The 16,065-nt window shown below is 36.3% G+C and overlaps 1 protein-coding gene across 23 annotated transcripts in view; it reads left to right on the forward strand.

Moving 5' to 3' along the window:
- The window catches only part of LOC105465127 (EH domain binding protein 1), a 406,349-nt gene that overhangs the window by 329,104 nt on the left and 61,180 nt on the right, over positions 1-16,065 (forward strand). For 18 of the 23 annotated variants that reach the window (XM_071076797.1, XM_071076793.1, XM_011713372.2 and 15 more), the window contains one exon: positions 10,850-10,997. In XM_071076797.1, coding sequence (XP_070932898.1) covers positions 10,850-10,997 — 148 coding nt within the window. The remainder of the gene's footprint in view (positions 1-10,849; positions 10,998-16,065) is intronic. The other 5 variants (XM_071076799.1, XM_071076803.1, XM_024787784.2 and 2 more) reach the window with 1 other exon arrangement.

Here is a 16,065-nt window from a genome sequence, read left to right on the forward strand (position 1 = left end):
ATCTGAATATACAACTACAGAGAGAGACAAGAAAGAAGATGAACTTGGATTCTTAGAGGTTTTTCTAGTGAAAAAAATCACAATTTAAAATAGTAATATTTTCTTTTAATATGATACATAGATGTCATACTTCTGAAGGGTTAAGTCTTATTTATCTGAATGGAACCACAGGACAGTTTTGCAGAATACTTTAACACAAATACCTATGGTTTACTTTGACGTTACATTTTTTTGTTGTTGGTTTCTTTACTTTAAATACTTGAACTGTTAGACCTTCTACTTTTTTGCTGAGAAAGATGTATTTGTACCAGATTAGAAAAGCTAAACTGTTTCTTTACATTGAATAATCAGCCTGTCATGACAAATCTATCTCCTTCTGCATGAGTAGGTGCCAGTCTGACTGGCTTCTTTTAGGCTCACACTGGGTTTTAAGCTAGATCCATGTGCATGACTGGCAGTGCATTTGTTGGGCCAGATCTAAGGAGCCAGAGAGCGTTCAGCTCCTTTTTGCCTACAAAAGAGCAGCCAGACAACCAGCAAGAGGCCTTGGATGTAACACAAGGTGATACTTACTTAGTCAGCCATTCTTCTTTTTTTCTTATAATTTTTTTAAACTAAGAAGTTATCAATTTCACAAAGAAAAGAGGAATTAAATTATCAAAGGGTCCTTTTTTTGGAGGCTCAAACTATTTCTGTTAGTTCTACTAATGCAATTTGAAGTTTTCAAAAACACAAAATAATTGCTTTTATAATCCTAAAATAATTATTTTTGGAGAAATATAGTACCTACTAGGAATTCATATGTATTAAGTAAATGAATGAAAGAAAATGATTATTTATTTAGAATATAAAACTTTCTATCCCAGAATGCTTCCAGATACTTAAAGGAAAGGCTCATTTAGCAACATTAACTTGATCATGTATTCTTTTATGTTTAGGATTCTTTATTTGTATAACATGGTATAACACTGAAAAACAAATGCTACAATTAAAAAGAATACTTGCTCTATCTTGAAACAGAGATATATTTTAAAAACTAGAGCATGATATATTCATTTTCATGAATTAAATACATTAGATGAAATCTAAATTCTTAAAATGTGTCTATTTTTTTCTGAATTAGTCCTTTTATATTTTCTACTCATATATTAAAAACTGTATCTCAAATTTAAATTCATATTCTGTTTACTATTTTTCCTATGTATCTTAAACAAATCCAAAATTTAGTAGTTACTACAAAAATAAATGTAATCCCCAGGGTTGATCAAAGATTTAATCTGACCAGATGGGGCAAACTTGAGAAAGATTTTGACTTTCCACTCTGTTTTGCAACAAGAAAGGCTGATTTTTTTTTCTTTCTTTCTTTGTTAGAGAAGCAGAGATCAGGCCATCCCCAGAGAAATGAGCAGGTGTGGCCATTTATAAGCATGTCTGCTTATATTACAAACCAGCATAAGAAAAGTTTGAAATGAGTTGAAAAGATCTGCTAAACAGTTTTAATGTTTCACCGTAAATCCTATTTATTCAGTCAGGAGCTGATCAAGCTGGCAGTAAAATATCTAGTCTAACTAAACCTTTAAAAATCTTGTAATTTTATTTTTTATTTAATTCTATCTTTCATAGTAAGTGAGTAGGCACACTTTGGTAATCCTTGCCTCTGGACAAACACAGAATTCTCTCTTTTTTTTTTTTTTTTTCGGTCCATTCTGAATGCCTAATAACAGAGTCTTGCTCCCTGTCTAATGATGAAAGGGTGACAGTCAAATTCTTTTAGTTTACTACAAAATTGAGGAATTTCATGGACCATTTTGAGAACAGAATACTGTGAAATATTAGCAGCACTAAGTAAAACTTTTTAAAAAAAAACATTTAGATAGGTTAAAATTTATTTAGCTCAATTAATTAAAGTTTAATTACTAAGACTGTATGAAATAACGAAGACAAAACAAAAAAGCACAGGATGTTCTTGAGGGAGGTAAAGGATGAAATGTGAGGTTTTTTTTTGGGTAGAAATAGAGTGCTTTTTTATGTTATAAACACAGCTTTACAAAGAGTATGGATACAAACTACATTATTTGAAATAATATGTTTTTAAAGTTTTGTTAAAGCTTATTTCATGAAAATGTGTGTAGACATGTTTCTTAAATAGAAAGACTTCTCAATCTGTATTTTTCAGCAGACTGAGTAAAAGTATCTAATATTATGAAAGACACCCTTGGGTGGGTAATGATCTCAGCAGCTACACTGACAGTTTCTCATGTTCTAATTCACCTTCACAAATCCATGGCATCATTTTTTGGCTAAAGTAATGTCAGTTGGTGACATTTGCGGCAAGTATAAAAAGGACCCCCCATGGCAGCCATTTTTATTTGATTCTTAAGATCCAAAGGCTGCTGAAAGAACAATTGAATAAAGTTGGGGATTGGAGAAGCTTGATTTTCTTGTTCTCTGTGAAATGAAACTCCAGTCTTTTTCTTCCCTTTCCCCTTAAAAGCAAAAGTCTGCTAGGGGGTTGTAGCTGTGTCAAAGCCGCTGGGATGCCACTGCTGATCACTTTAATTACTACGACTAAGGAGGATAAAATTAAAAGTAGCACCATTGAAGCAGTGGAAGAAAGCTTGCCTAGATGTCGGTGAACTGTGAAATATAAAAATTGCATACCAATACATTTTTATGGAAAGGAAACAAGGAATTACATTACTTATTCTTGAAGAGTTTGTCCTTAAATTGTCAAGTTTTACTAGTGCATCTATCTATGGCAGATTGTAGACCATTTCAGAATGATAAGGAAAATAGTAACTTGAAGACATGCTGTGAAAGGGCTAAATATTATTAAAGTTTATGTCCAAAGTGGTTAGTTCTGATCCACCTATATTTGAATATTTCAAATTCACTGGATTGAAACAGGACTCCTTTTGCACCGTAGCAGGACTTTTGCCTTATCCTGAAGATGTTAGCAAAGAGAAAAGCAAAGCTTAAATACATTTACCACTTTTCTAAAGGCTTTTAATTTAAGGTTGGGAACCTAAGTTTTAAGTGAATGTAAACAAATTAGTTGCTCATCATCTCTCTGTATTCAGTGGCACAAAGGGAAATTTAAACTGATTTGTATAACCCAAGTATACATAAAGAACTGGGACTTTAAAAAATCATAATCACTGTAGGGCCTCAGAAAATGCTCTGAATAGCAGTTATGTAATAGATAGGGCCAGTGCTTTGATATCAAACAGACACTGATTTTAATTCTTACTATGCCATTTACAAGATGTATGACCTTGGGCGGTATATTTAAGTGAGATTCAGTTTTTATCAAATTGGAAGGATAGCAGCTATCTCACAGAGTTGTAAGGAGTAAATGAGATAACACATATACATGTGCAAACACACAGGGCACAGAGCTAGTATTTACTCAAAAATTTGTTACAAATTGTAAAAAGATGGTCATGGGGAGGGAGACCTCCCAAAACTACAGCTTCTATCAAACCCTCCAAAGAATACACATCCATCTTACAAAAGCAAGATTATCCTTTATAACTCAGTCTAACTCTAAATAATACCATATAGGAAAAGGTGAATGTCATCAGACCCATTCTTACAAATAGGAAGTCTAACTACTTCCATTTATTTAAGTCTATCTAGACTACATAAGTAAATGAAAGATATATGGGTTTCCTATGTATTGGATTTTTGAAGTGTACTTATCTTTTAAGTAACAGCAGTTTTCTAAGTTGCCTTGCCTCTGCAACCCAGTGAAAAGATTTTTTTTTCTTTCCAGCACACATGATAAACATGATTTACTTACAGCTATGAGTCACTGTCTTTTTTTGAATGTAGAATGGTCAAAGCAGCTTTCAAAAACACATTTCTTAGGTTTAGGCAAACTCGTTGTCAGAAATATTATGAACGTATTTGAGCAGTTTGTGTTGAACGCTATACAAAAATAATAAGATAATCATTGTCCCTACTCTCTGGTCATTTTATCCTTAGACATAAACAGTATGGCTATTCTGAGTTAAAAAAAAAATGCATAGATTGTATTGCTATCTATTCTTTCAGTATTATTGCAAAATATCTTTTAATGGAGCCTACATATAAAAATTAAAATGAACTAGTTTTACTTATGATGAACCTGGAGACTAATAAACTGAAAATTAGTGCTATCAATTAAACTAAAATTGGTGGCATAATCAATTACTATAATTACAAGCTTTTCCTTCATGACCTTAACAATTAACTTTTATTTTCTCAGTTGTTTTTTTGTCTTAAGGGAAGTTAAAGGGTGAGAAAACAAACAACACAGATACGCCATCCCACTGGAGAGCTTCAGGCCCAAGCAAAATTGTCTCCGTGGTGTTAGGACATTAGTAGAAAAGTAAATTAAGGCAATCTGATAGGGAACTAGAATTCTGTCAATCAGGCTCAAGATTTTGTGCTGTGTCCATAAACTTTGTTTACTGTAGGGTTTTATGAGTTGTAACCTGCCCTTGCAGTCTGTTAATGAGGCTAAATCTTGCTACTTGAGAATTGAATTACAGCACACCTCTGGGCTAATGGTTATAAACAGAAAGTCCCATTAGGGCTACATTCTGATTTGTTCATTTGCATTTTTTCCTATTGTATAGAGAACAATCATGAGTAAATAAGTACAAACAAACAATTTACATGGAAATTGATAAAGTGTTCCTAATTAGTATTTAGAGTTGGTTTTATTAACGATTGCCTACTTTAAATTGCACTCTTGGTAAGCTCTGGGAAAAATGTGCAGATGGGAGTATTGGGGGATAGAGAAGGTGATAGCTTGTGAGAAAAATTAGGTTGCCATTTCATATTCAGAAAACTAGAATCATTTATTTCATTTTAACTCAGTAAAAATGACCCTTCATTTTAGTTTGAATCACTAAATTCCAGCTATGTAAGAAGTTATTATTCAGTCAGTGAAATACACTTAAACTTAGTTGCCTGAGGCATATTAAATAATGGTTTTTTATTAGTACTCTTAACTTTTCATAAGTTTGAAAGATGAAAGTTTAGTAAAAGTTCCATTTTCCTCATTTGATCATATAATTTGATACTTTGGGAATCATATAGTTTAGTGGTTAAGAGCAGGGGCTCTGGAGTAAAACAGACCTGAGCTGAATACCTGGCTCTGACATCAGGTCTAGCTGTGGAATGCTGTGACTCTAAACTTAAATATTCTTACTAGTAAAAATAAAGATGTGAAAATTAAATATTATGCACATAAAGTACATAGCACATAAATGCTCAGGAGATAGCAGCAGCCATCATCAAACTCACCATTATCAATCCTGTAATTTCTTTTATTCCTAGTGTATTTTTCAAGTTTAGAAACACTGATAGTGGGCCAGATGTGGTGGCTCATGCCTGTAATCCCTACACTTTGGGAGGCCAAGGTGCATGAATCACTTGAGCCCATGAGTTTGAGACCAGCCTGGGCAGCATGACAAAACCCCATCTCTACAAAATTACAAAAATTAGCCAGGCATGGTGGCACACACCTGTGGTCCCAGCTACTTGGGGTGGAGACAGGGCTGAGGTGGGAGAATCACCTGAGCCTGGGGAGGTCAGGGTTACGGTGAGCTATGATTGTGCCATTGCACTCCAGCCCAGGTAACAGAGTGAGATCCTGTCTCAAATTTAAAAAAGAAAAACAGAAATACTGATAGTAAACTGAGGATTTTTTTAATGTTATTCTTGCATCTTCGGTCTCACTATGCCTATTGCATACTATTCCTCACCTATGAATAAGCTTGTGTCTCCACATACTAATAAAATTTCACTTGAATGTTAGACCTCTCTTCTTTTGCCCCTACCACAATATATACTTCAGGAAGCATACCATCACATTGCTTTGCTTTTTTGAGGCAGGGTCTTGCTATGTAGCCCAGTTGCCCAGGCTGGTCTTGAACTCCTGGACTCAAGCAGTCCTCCTGAGTAGCGGGGATTATAAGTGTGTGCCACCATGACTAGTCAAGATTATTTTTTAAAATAAATTTTATTATAAGAGTAGTATATGTGTATTATAGAAAATTAGAAAAGGAAGTCAAAAGAAAATACGAATGTCAAATTTTGATACCCAGATATCTTCACCATGACAACTTTGCATATACCCTTCCAAATCTCTTTCTATGCATATGTTTTCTTAACTCTGACTTATTAAAACGATCAGGTCAGTTGTCTGGAATATCCTACCTTCTGGATCTATTTGGTGGTTTTCTTGCTGTGTCATTTATCGTGCTTCTCTATCCCCTGTGCTTATGATAAACATGAAATTATATCTAAAGTTTGAGTGGATTCACTTTAAACATTTTTGGTAGAATATTATAGGTGGTGTGCAGTTAATGTGCTTCATATCAAAAAACGTATAACATATGATTGACCCAACATTAATGATGCTAGATTCGTGGTCCCTAATCTCTGATCTAGTTCTTACCTCTCTTTTTACAGATTAGGTTTTCCCCTTGCAACTAAAAGTAATCTGTGTGTTGTTACTTAAGCATATGTCCCAGTTGTTACTGCTGTGTAACAGGCCACCCCAAACTTAGTGACGTAAAAAAAAAATGTCTTGCTGTTATGCTCTACAAATTCTGTAGGTCAGGACTTCACACGGCATAGTGGGCATGCCTTGTCTCTGTTCCACATTGTCTGAGACATCAGCTAGGAAGACTTTAACAGTTGGGGGTGGCTCAAAATGGCTAGAGTCTGAGGTCATCTAAAGCCTTCTTCATTCACATGTCTGGACCTACGCCAGAAAGACTGAAGGCTGAATTTGGCTAGAATGGTCAACTGAAGCACCTACATGTAACTTAGTCTTCTCACTGTATGACTGCTGGGTTCCCAGAAAGAGGAATATAAGAATTTCAAGAGAGCTTAGGCAGAAGGGGTATGGCCTTTTCTGACCTAGCCTTGGAAATCACCTGCAACACTTCCACATTCTGTTTCTTACATACAAGTCACTAAAGCTGGCTCAGAAGAATTAAACTCTTCCTCTTATTGAGGGAGTGGCAAGGTCACATTGCAGAATAGCATTGGGATGAGCGATAACTGTTGTGGCCATCTTTGGAAAATACAGTTGGCTGCAGCATGACTATCCAGTTCCCCATCAGACATTTACCTAAGAGCTTTAATAACAGTTGATGATCCTTGCCAGAATCATTCATTATGATTTGCAAAGTGATTTTTTTTATAATTCTACCTTTTAGGGGCATTATTAAATGATATCTTATAAAGTAGAGCTAGGCCAGGCATCATGGCTCAAACCTGTAATCCCAGTGGGAGGGTGACTTGAGCCTAGGAGTTTGAGACCAACATGGGCAACACAGGGAGACCCTGTCACTACAAAACCTTAAAAAAAAAAATTTTTTTTTTAAACTATGGCCACCATGCCTGTAGTTCCAGCTACTCAGAAGGCTGAAGTGGGAGGATCGCTTGAGCCTGGGAAGTCAAGGCTGCGGTGAGCTGTGATTGCACCACTGCATTCCAGCTTGGATGGGTTTACCATATATATGTGTGTGTATATATATATACACACACACACACACACACACATATATATAGTAGAGCTTTCCCTTATTGACTGAGACTATTTGGTTACTCTAAAATTCATTTCCCACTGGAAATACAAAATAATTTATTCTTTTCCTTCAATTACTACTTTGTAGGAGTTATTTCAAAGCTGCCTTAAATGGTAACAAATACGTTTTTATGTCCTTCTATGTTTTGAATATCATATTGCACTTGAATTTTCCTTGATTCTATGTGTGATCTCATTGATTCAATTCATTGCAGTCATTTTTCTTTTTGAGACTGAAATTGTCTCTCTACTTGGTTCTTCTAATTGGTTCCCTACTGGGAGCTTCAGGCTTGTCCCTGGGTCCATTGGGCATCCCCATTAACCTATCCCCATTAATTTTGATGGCTTACTTGATTTCTCAAGAAATTTGTGAAAAAAAATTGCCTGGACATGAGTTCTACCCATTGGTTTCTACCTTTGTCCCTAATGATATGTCACCAAGTTTTGTTTGTTTTTTAAGGCAACAGACTATTTAATGTGGTTTAAAATACATCGATGTCTCACCAAGTTTCATTGCCCTTTTAAAATTTTCAGACTCATTAACCTCTAACATTGGCTGCAATTGATTACTCCTTTATCTTGAAAGCCTATGCTATTTTGATTATCTGGATACTTCAGTGTTCTAGTTCTCTTCTCCCTCTTTCTGTGTCCTCTTTTCAATATATATCTTATCTGTATCTTACCTAGATATAGATAGATGTTTTCCATGTTTAATTCAGTGTCGCTCCTTTTTCTCTAGGGTACCTCTTCAAATGCTTTCATGGATTCCTATAACTCATCAGCTCTGTAGTCATAGTCTGACCTCACATCCTAGTATCCATTTTATTTCTCAATTACCTACTAACATCTTTACTCAGATTTCCTGCCAGCTTCTCAAACCCAATATGTCTTAGCACGGACTTTCTCTCCCTTGCTTCTTATAGTTCCTTTTAGTTTTTCTATTTCTATTATGAACGTCACAGTTCTACTAGTTGCCTAAGTTAAAAATTTCTGAGTTTTTTTCCTTCCTTCTGCATCTGATGTTACCAAGAATTAGTGCCTTTAATTCTAATATATTATACTTTTCTCTTTCTATTCCCATTGCCACCATCTTAGTCTTGTATCTCAGTACAGTTTCCTTGGACTCTTATAAAAGCCTCGTAACTAGTCTATTGCCATCCTTCTATGCCAGTCTATTTTATGCACCATTGCCTGATTAATCTTTCTCAAATACACCTCTAATTGATGATTCCTCTAGACTTTAAAAAAAAAAAAAAAAGACATATGCATAAAAACAAAGCCCAGCAGTGGTCCCTGCTGTCTTTAGAATAAAATTGAAGCACCTCTCCTCTCCCTGTTGGACAGGGCCTTTAAAGTATCTCCCCAAATGTATTTTCCTTGCCTTGTCGATAACTATTTTTGCCCTATGTTCAGGAAAACTAGGTTATGTTTCCCCATATACCTTCTTGCCTCTATGTTTTTGTACTGTTCCTACCTCCTTGTCTCTCCTACACTGACCTACCTAACCACCAACTTCTATCTCTACCCATTCCAAATCCTACTCATTCTTCAGACCCAGCTTGAAATCCATGATGGCATGATGCATTCTGTTTGCCCCTCAGCCAAAAATGTTCTCCCTTTTCTGAACCCTTATGTCATTTTGATAATATTGCCTTAACATTGTTACTTTCTCTTTCCCTATATAAGTTTTTTGAGAGTATAAATAGTAAATAGTACATTTTCATGCTTGAAATGGTTACAGCACCTAGCACAAATTATGTACTAAAGACCAGAGATACAAAGGTAAATCAGATGTAGTTCAACTCTAATGTGAAGGAGGCATCCCTACAAAGTTATAATGTAAATTGACAAGTATTGTTTAAAAAAATAACATACACATGCAGACACACATAAAGTACTGAAGTAACATAGAGGAAGGATTACTTTATTTCTTAGGGAAGTAGAGGGGATAGTCAGGGGAGGTTTGGTGGATTTAAACTGAATCTGGAAGAATGAGTAGAAATTAAATAAGGTAAGAGAAGCTCATTCCAAGAAAAAGAAATGACACACTCAGAGCCACAAGTACATGAAGCTACATGATACAAACAATTCTGTATGAATAGATGTAAGGATTTATGGAGGTTCGGAGATGTTAAGGGGAGATAACCCAGGAAAGATATGTTGGGGCCAGATTATTTCAGTCTTTGTTTTATCATAGGAATGCCTTATTTTATATGCTTTTCAATTTACAAAGCAGTTTCACATTGATTATTTGCGATTCATAATAATCTTTTTTTTTTTTTTTTTTGAGACAGAGTCTTGCTCTGTCGCCAGGCCTGGAGTGCAGTGGCGTGATCTCGGCTCACTGCAACCTCCACCTCCTGGGTTCAAGTGATTCTCCTGCCTCAGCCTCCTGAGTCGCTGGGACTACAGGCATGTGCCACCATGCCCAGCTAATTCTTTTGCATTTTTAGTAGAGACGGGGTTTCACCATGTTGGCCAGGATGGTCTCAATCTCTTGACCTTGTGGTCCACCCGCCTTGGCCTCCCAAAGTGCTGGGATTACAGGTGTGAGCCACTGTGCCCAGCCAATAATCCTTTTTTTAGTAGTCAACAACTCTCTTATTTGTCTAGTTATTTTAAATATCAGAAACCACATTAGATTTTAATTTTTCTTCTCAGTATACATTTGGGGAGAGAGGGAGTTACCAAAAAGAGAGGGAGTTACCAAAAAGAAAAACTTGTTGATAGTTTTTAAATCAAATTATATACTGATAAACTATCCCTACTCTTACTCTAGCCCCCTAAATATGCCATTTCCTATATAGCATTTGATCAGCATAGTATAGCAGCATTTTCTGCTATCAAAGATGTCTTTTAGCCACTGCTCTGTGCCTTTTTTCAAAAATAACAAGTTAAATTCTATTCTTTAAAAATATGAATTAAAATTCTGTCCTCCGTATTGTGACTTTTTTCTGTAAGCTGGATTGTTTTATTAATAATAATTTCTGATATTTTTCTCAGTGATATGTATTACCAAACATTCTTTAGTTTGTATTTTTAATGGACATTTTAATAAAATAATTTGTAAATGTTTTTAAAAATCTGATTCTAGGATGTCTTTTAAAAATGGTGTGACATCCAACTGATATAGAGCATCCTATTTATAATGTGGGCCAAGCACCATGCTGTAAACCAGTTACTATCATGATGATCAGATTGAAAATGAAATTGCATTTCTGTCAATTACTGAGTTGGCAACTGTTCAATATATCTTAGCAGCAAGATGAAGAGCGACGTCGGCAGCTGAGAGAGAGAGCTCGTCAGCTAATAGCAGAAGCTCGATCTGGAGTGAAGATGTCAGAACTTCCCAGCTATGGTGAAATGGCTGCAGAAAAGTTGAAAGAAAGGTCAAAGGCATGTGGAGGTGAGTTAAAGAATCTTGTATCATTCTACAGACAACCCAGAAATCCACAGTGGACCTTTTGGGACTTTTTATTCTTACTTCAAAACGTTGCTTCAAAAATACAAAGTTTCTAACCTATTGATATGTTGCAAGACACCTAAAGGAAGCATAGTAAATTAGAAGATAACTGTTGCTGTTTTTCAAATCAACTGTTTGGCTTCATTTAAAAATACTCAAGAAGTCCTGTCTTAGAATATGCTTTTGTAAAAAACTCATACCTTGGTTTGTGATACCCCATGATTCCTCATTAATTGTATTAGGAGTATGTAAAATGTAATTGAGTCCCTAACATCTAAATCATAGCACGATTAGTGATGAGCTTTGTCGTGAAAGATTTTCATTTAAAACAAGATATTTAGAAAGTAGTTTTAACAATATTCTGGCATTATAGCCTGAGATGTTAGAAGTTTATGTAAGTCCCATCTCAGTTTCTTCTTAGTCTCCTTACTCTGAGAGGGTCTTCTTCAGTATCTGCAGAGATTAATCTAAGCTTGATGTTGGGACAGCGGCTGTATATATAATTAAAGATAATTTTAATTTTACCTTCAGAGATGCTCAATTTGGACATCTTTGGAACATTTTACATTTTTAAGAGGAGTATATTCAGAAGGCTGTGAGCTTTTTATTTCGAAGGTATATAACCTACTTATCTACCAAAACATGGCAGATATTTGCCCTGAGTTAATCTTAGAATGCAAAGATCACCCTGAAGAGTAGGCAAGTGAAGACTCGAATAAGACCTTAAAGCAGCCGTCCCCAACCTTTTTGGCACCAGGAACTGGTTTTGTGGAAGACAATTTTTCCATGGACCAGGAGGGTAAGGAGGGATGGTTTCAGGATGAAACTGTTTCACCTCAGATCATCAGGCATTAGTTAGATTCTCATAAGGAGCATACAACCTAGATCCCTCACATGTGCAGTTCACAATATGGTTCGTGTTCCTGTGAGAATCTAATGCCGCCGCTGATCTGACAGGAGGCTGAACTCAGGAGGTAATGCTCACTCGCCCTGTTAGGCCAGGTTCTTAATAGGCCACAGACTGGTACTGGTCCATGGCCCTAGGTTTGAGGACCCCTGCCTAAAAGGGCTGAAACAAAGATAAGCTATTCTTAGGTCAATGATAAGTTTCCTCAAAGTAAACAGAAACTTACTGCTGTTATATCTTATTGATTCCTTATGTTAAAAGCTTACTGTAGAAAATTCTAATGCTTATAACATCTAACCTTCCATCTCATACATCTGAAAGCTTCTTCCTCACACAGCTATGTATCTGTCCCTCTGGTCTTCTCAGAATGTCTATATCTTAGTGAAACCCACCTTGCCGGGTGCAGTGCCTCACGCCTGTAATCCCAACACTCTGGGAGGCAAAGGTGGGAGAATCACTTGAACCCAGGAGTTCGAGATCAGCCTGGGCAATATCACGGGACCCTAATGCTACAAAAAACAACAAAAAAAATTATTTTAATTTTTTTTCACTTTTTTTTTTAAATTAAATCATTACCTTCAACCAACTCGTGCCCACTACAAAATTTTTTTTTTTTAATTAACCAGGCATGGTGGCACACACCTGCAGTCCCACCACTTAGGAGGCTGAATTGGGAGGATCACTTGAGTTCAGGAAGTTGAGGCTGCAGTGAGCTGTGATCATGTGACTGTCCTCCAGCCTGGGTGACAGAGTGAGATGCTGTCTCAAAAAAAAAAAAAAAAAAAAAAGAATTCTTCATCTTCCCTTTTTGATTGCTATCATGCAGGATTTTTATTGCAATTTCTACATTCTCTACTACAGTTTCAGTTTTATAGTAAGATCAGTAATTATTCACAGCTACATTTGTGCAATACTATGACAATTTGCTGTCATTTATCATTAATAATTAGATGTTTCTTTTATCTTAAAAATCTCCACACATTCTAAGTAAGTCTTAATAAATCTTTGCCTCCTTATATCTTTGAATCATAGAAAAACCCCATGTTCTTATGCTCCAGATAGGCTTCCTGAAGCTATTAATGCCACCTTCCTGTGGCATCATAAAACCATGTAGGAGAACAAGTAATAATAGGATGAAGGGGCATTTGGTATCTATTTTTTGTTTTTCCCAGTAGTGAGCAGATAACAATGCTAAATGACTTGTAAACTCTGGGAAGGCTAAGAATTAAAAATCCTATTAATGATATGGGATGTGTCAGCTATATAGTTAGTCCTGTCTTTATAATCCGACTACACTTGAGACTAAGCCAGGACTAGACTAGGCAAGGAGACTGTCAGTGTTACAACCCAAAGTGTGGTTGCTACCTGGTAATGAGGGACAGTAAAGATCTGAATTTGCCATCATTCAACAGTCAAAGTAAACAAAGGACAAGTGAGGATTGGATCTATAGAGTTGGCAAGGAAATACAGACTAGAACAAGGAAAACCAGATGAAATGAAGAAGGGGCAGGGTTTGACAAATGACTTATGAGAACCTCCTGAGGAGTCAGGTTTCTTATTCCTGAAGGAGAACAAAGTGACCAGGCTCTATTTTTCCCATAGGACACAGCATACCTTGGATGTTGGAAGCAGCTACATATCTAATGGTAGTCTGTTTGTGAGAACTAAGGTTGACCTGAGACAAATGACACAGGCCTATTTCCTGTCCTCAGTGGTGGGTCTTGGCCTGTCTTCATAAAGGGATATGGAACAAACTAGGTCTCCTCTGGCCTCAAGGTCTAAGCCTTAGCTATTGAGAGTGAGAGTTGTGGAGAAATCTTTAGGACAAGGAGGAAGGTAAAATTCCTTTTGAAATTCAATGATTCATATACATTTATTTATCACACAGTGCCAGCCACTGTGCTTGGCCAGGATTTGGCAAACATCCTGGAAAGGGCCAGAACACTGCAGGTTTTGTAAGCCATGTGCTCTCTGTCCCCGCTACTCAGTTCTGCCTTTTGTAGCCTGAACTGCCCTTTGCAGTCTTGAACAATATATGAATGAATGAGCCTGGTTGTTATTTACCTTCAGAAGACAGTAGGCTGGATGTTGCCCCTGGCCTGTAGTTTGCTCACCCTTGCATAGCAAATTCAAAAATCACTTGAGTTCAGAGGAGTCTAATTTCTAAGTAAAAATGACCCTGATGAGGTTGGTAAGTCAAGGGAAAGAATTAACAAATGAGTGTCCACTCTTCTAGGGTCTAGTAGGAATCATCAGGTCTGAAAAGAGAAGTTTTGCTAAGGAGTAGTGTGAAAGGAAGAGAGAGAAATAATTTGAGACCAGCCTAGATGGAGAACTCGGGTAGGAAGTTTTCGAAGCAGTAGTCCAGAGTGATAAAAGAGGGTAGTGAAGAGCTGACATAATAAGGTGGATGCACAGCCTGGGGAATGTATTGAACATGATCATCACTCAGACCCACTGCCTGAACTCACCTGTGAAAGCCTACTTTTTCCGTTCTCAAGCAGCAACCAGCCTTGGTGAGCAAAGAAAACTTACTAATTTGGAGTTGAGGTGCCTTCAGCTTCATGATGTCCACAGAAAATACATACAAGATATTTTAGGTCACCCATAACTGTATATTCAGGCAATCAGAGACCTATATCCTGTTGCAAGCAGAAATAGCTTGATTCTTGTGTAAATAACAGAATCACACCTCTCCTAGTAGCCATAGCCTAGCTTTCACTTACCCTCTGTTTGACATACTTGTGGGACTTATGAGAAAATCAGGTAGTGTATTACATATGTTTTTTTCATTTTTGCCTCATTTTGTAACTGTAGACCTGTGATGGCCTTATTTTAAAATCCTCATTCTGTGTAAGAAACAATGTGGGTTGTATGAATCTTTCCTTACAAGGTACAGATGTTGATAAAGTTTAGTATTTTTGGTTTTAGTTGTGTAGTATTGTGGTCAGGGAATAGGACCTAAATTTCTGCTTTGGGAATTTATTAATGTTTTATTTTGGCCAAATGCATATTAAATTTTTGTTAATGGTCTATGGACACATTTGCAAGGAAGGTGACTACATTGTTTTAAGATGATATTACATATCATGTCATATATCACATATATATTATAAAGTATATCATATGATACATATTTTCTTATTATTTATTCCATAGCTTATCACTTTGCTTTAGTTAGATTAGATTTGCTTAACTTTAAACTGACGTTTTTGCCGCTTTTTATTTTTTGAGACAGAGTCTCAGTCTGTTGCCCAAGCTGGAGTGCAATGGTGCTATCTCAGCTTACTGCAACCTCTGCCTCCAGGGTTCTAGCAATTCTCCTGCCTCAGCCTCCCGAGTAGCTGGAATTACAGGCACCCGCCACCATGCGCGGCTAATTTTTGTATTTTTAGTAGAGACAGAGTTTCACCATGTTGGCCAGGCTGGTCTTGAACTCCTGACCTCAGGTGATCCGCCCGCCTTGGCCTCCCAAAATGCTGGGATAACAGGCATGAGCCACTGCACCAGGTGGGCCTTTGCCTCTTTTTTCTGTAGACAAAGTAGTACACTTTGTTTTGCATTTCGGATGAATGAAGAAATTTTTTTTAATTTTGCCCATGAGAATGTCTACATGATCCTTATTATTTCAGTTATGGAAAATAAATTTGTTGAACTGAAATAGTATCTTAGGCCTTCAATAATTTTTATTTTCAGTTTCTATTAATAACATAATATCTGTATGGTGTTTCTTATCTTTTGTTTGATTTCTGTAGAATAACTTCAAAAATAATGAATTTTATGGGGACCTTTGTTGAGAATTTTAAAAATCATAAGCGAGAAATTTTTTTGGAATTTTTAAGTATGCTTTTAATGATAACTGCACTTTCTGTTTACAAAATGCAGATATTCTCTCTCTCTTATTTAACTGTCACCAGACATCTTGGTTTCATTCAATTTATCTATAAATAAAAAGTATAAGACTGGCCTTATTGACCACACTATTGGGATATCTATTTTGCTTATACTGCTGTGCAGTGTCAACTGGAATGCATTTTCATATTCAGTGCATATCAAATCTCCTTTTACCTTTTCCTGCACACACAGTACATAGCATACTTGCAA

The sequence above is a fragment of the Macaca nemestrina genome, chromosome 13, assembly GCF_043159975.1.
Source record: "Macaca nemestrina isolate mMacNem1 chromosome 13, mMacNem.hap1, whole genome shotgun sequence".
NCBI classification, from domain to species: domain Eukaryota; kingdom Metazoa; phylum Chordata; class Mammalia; order Primates; family Cercopithecidae; genus Macaca; species Macaca nemestrina.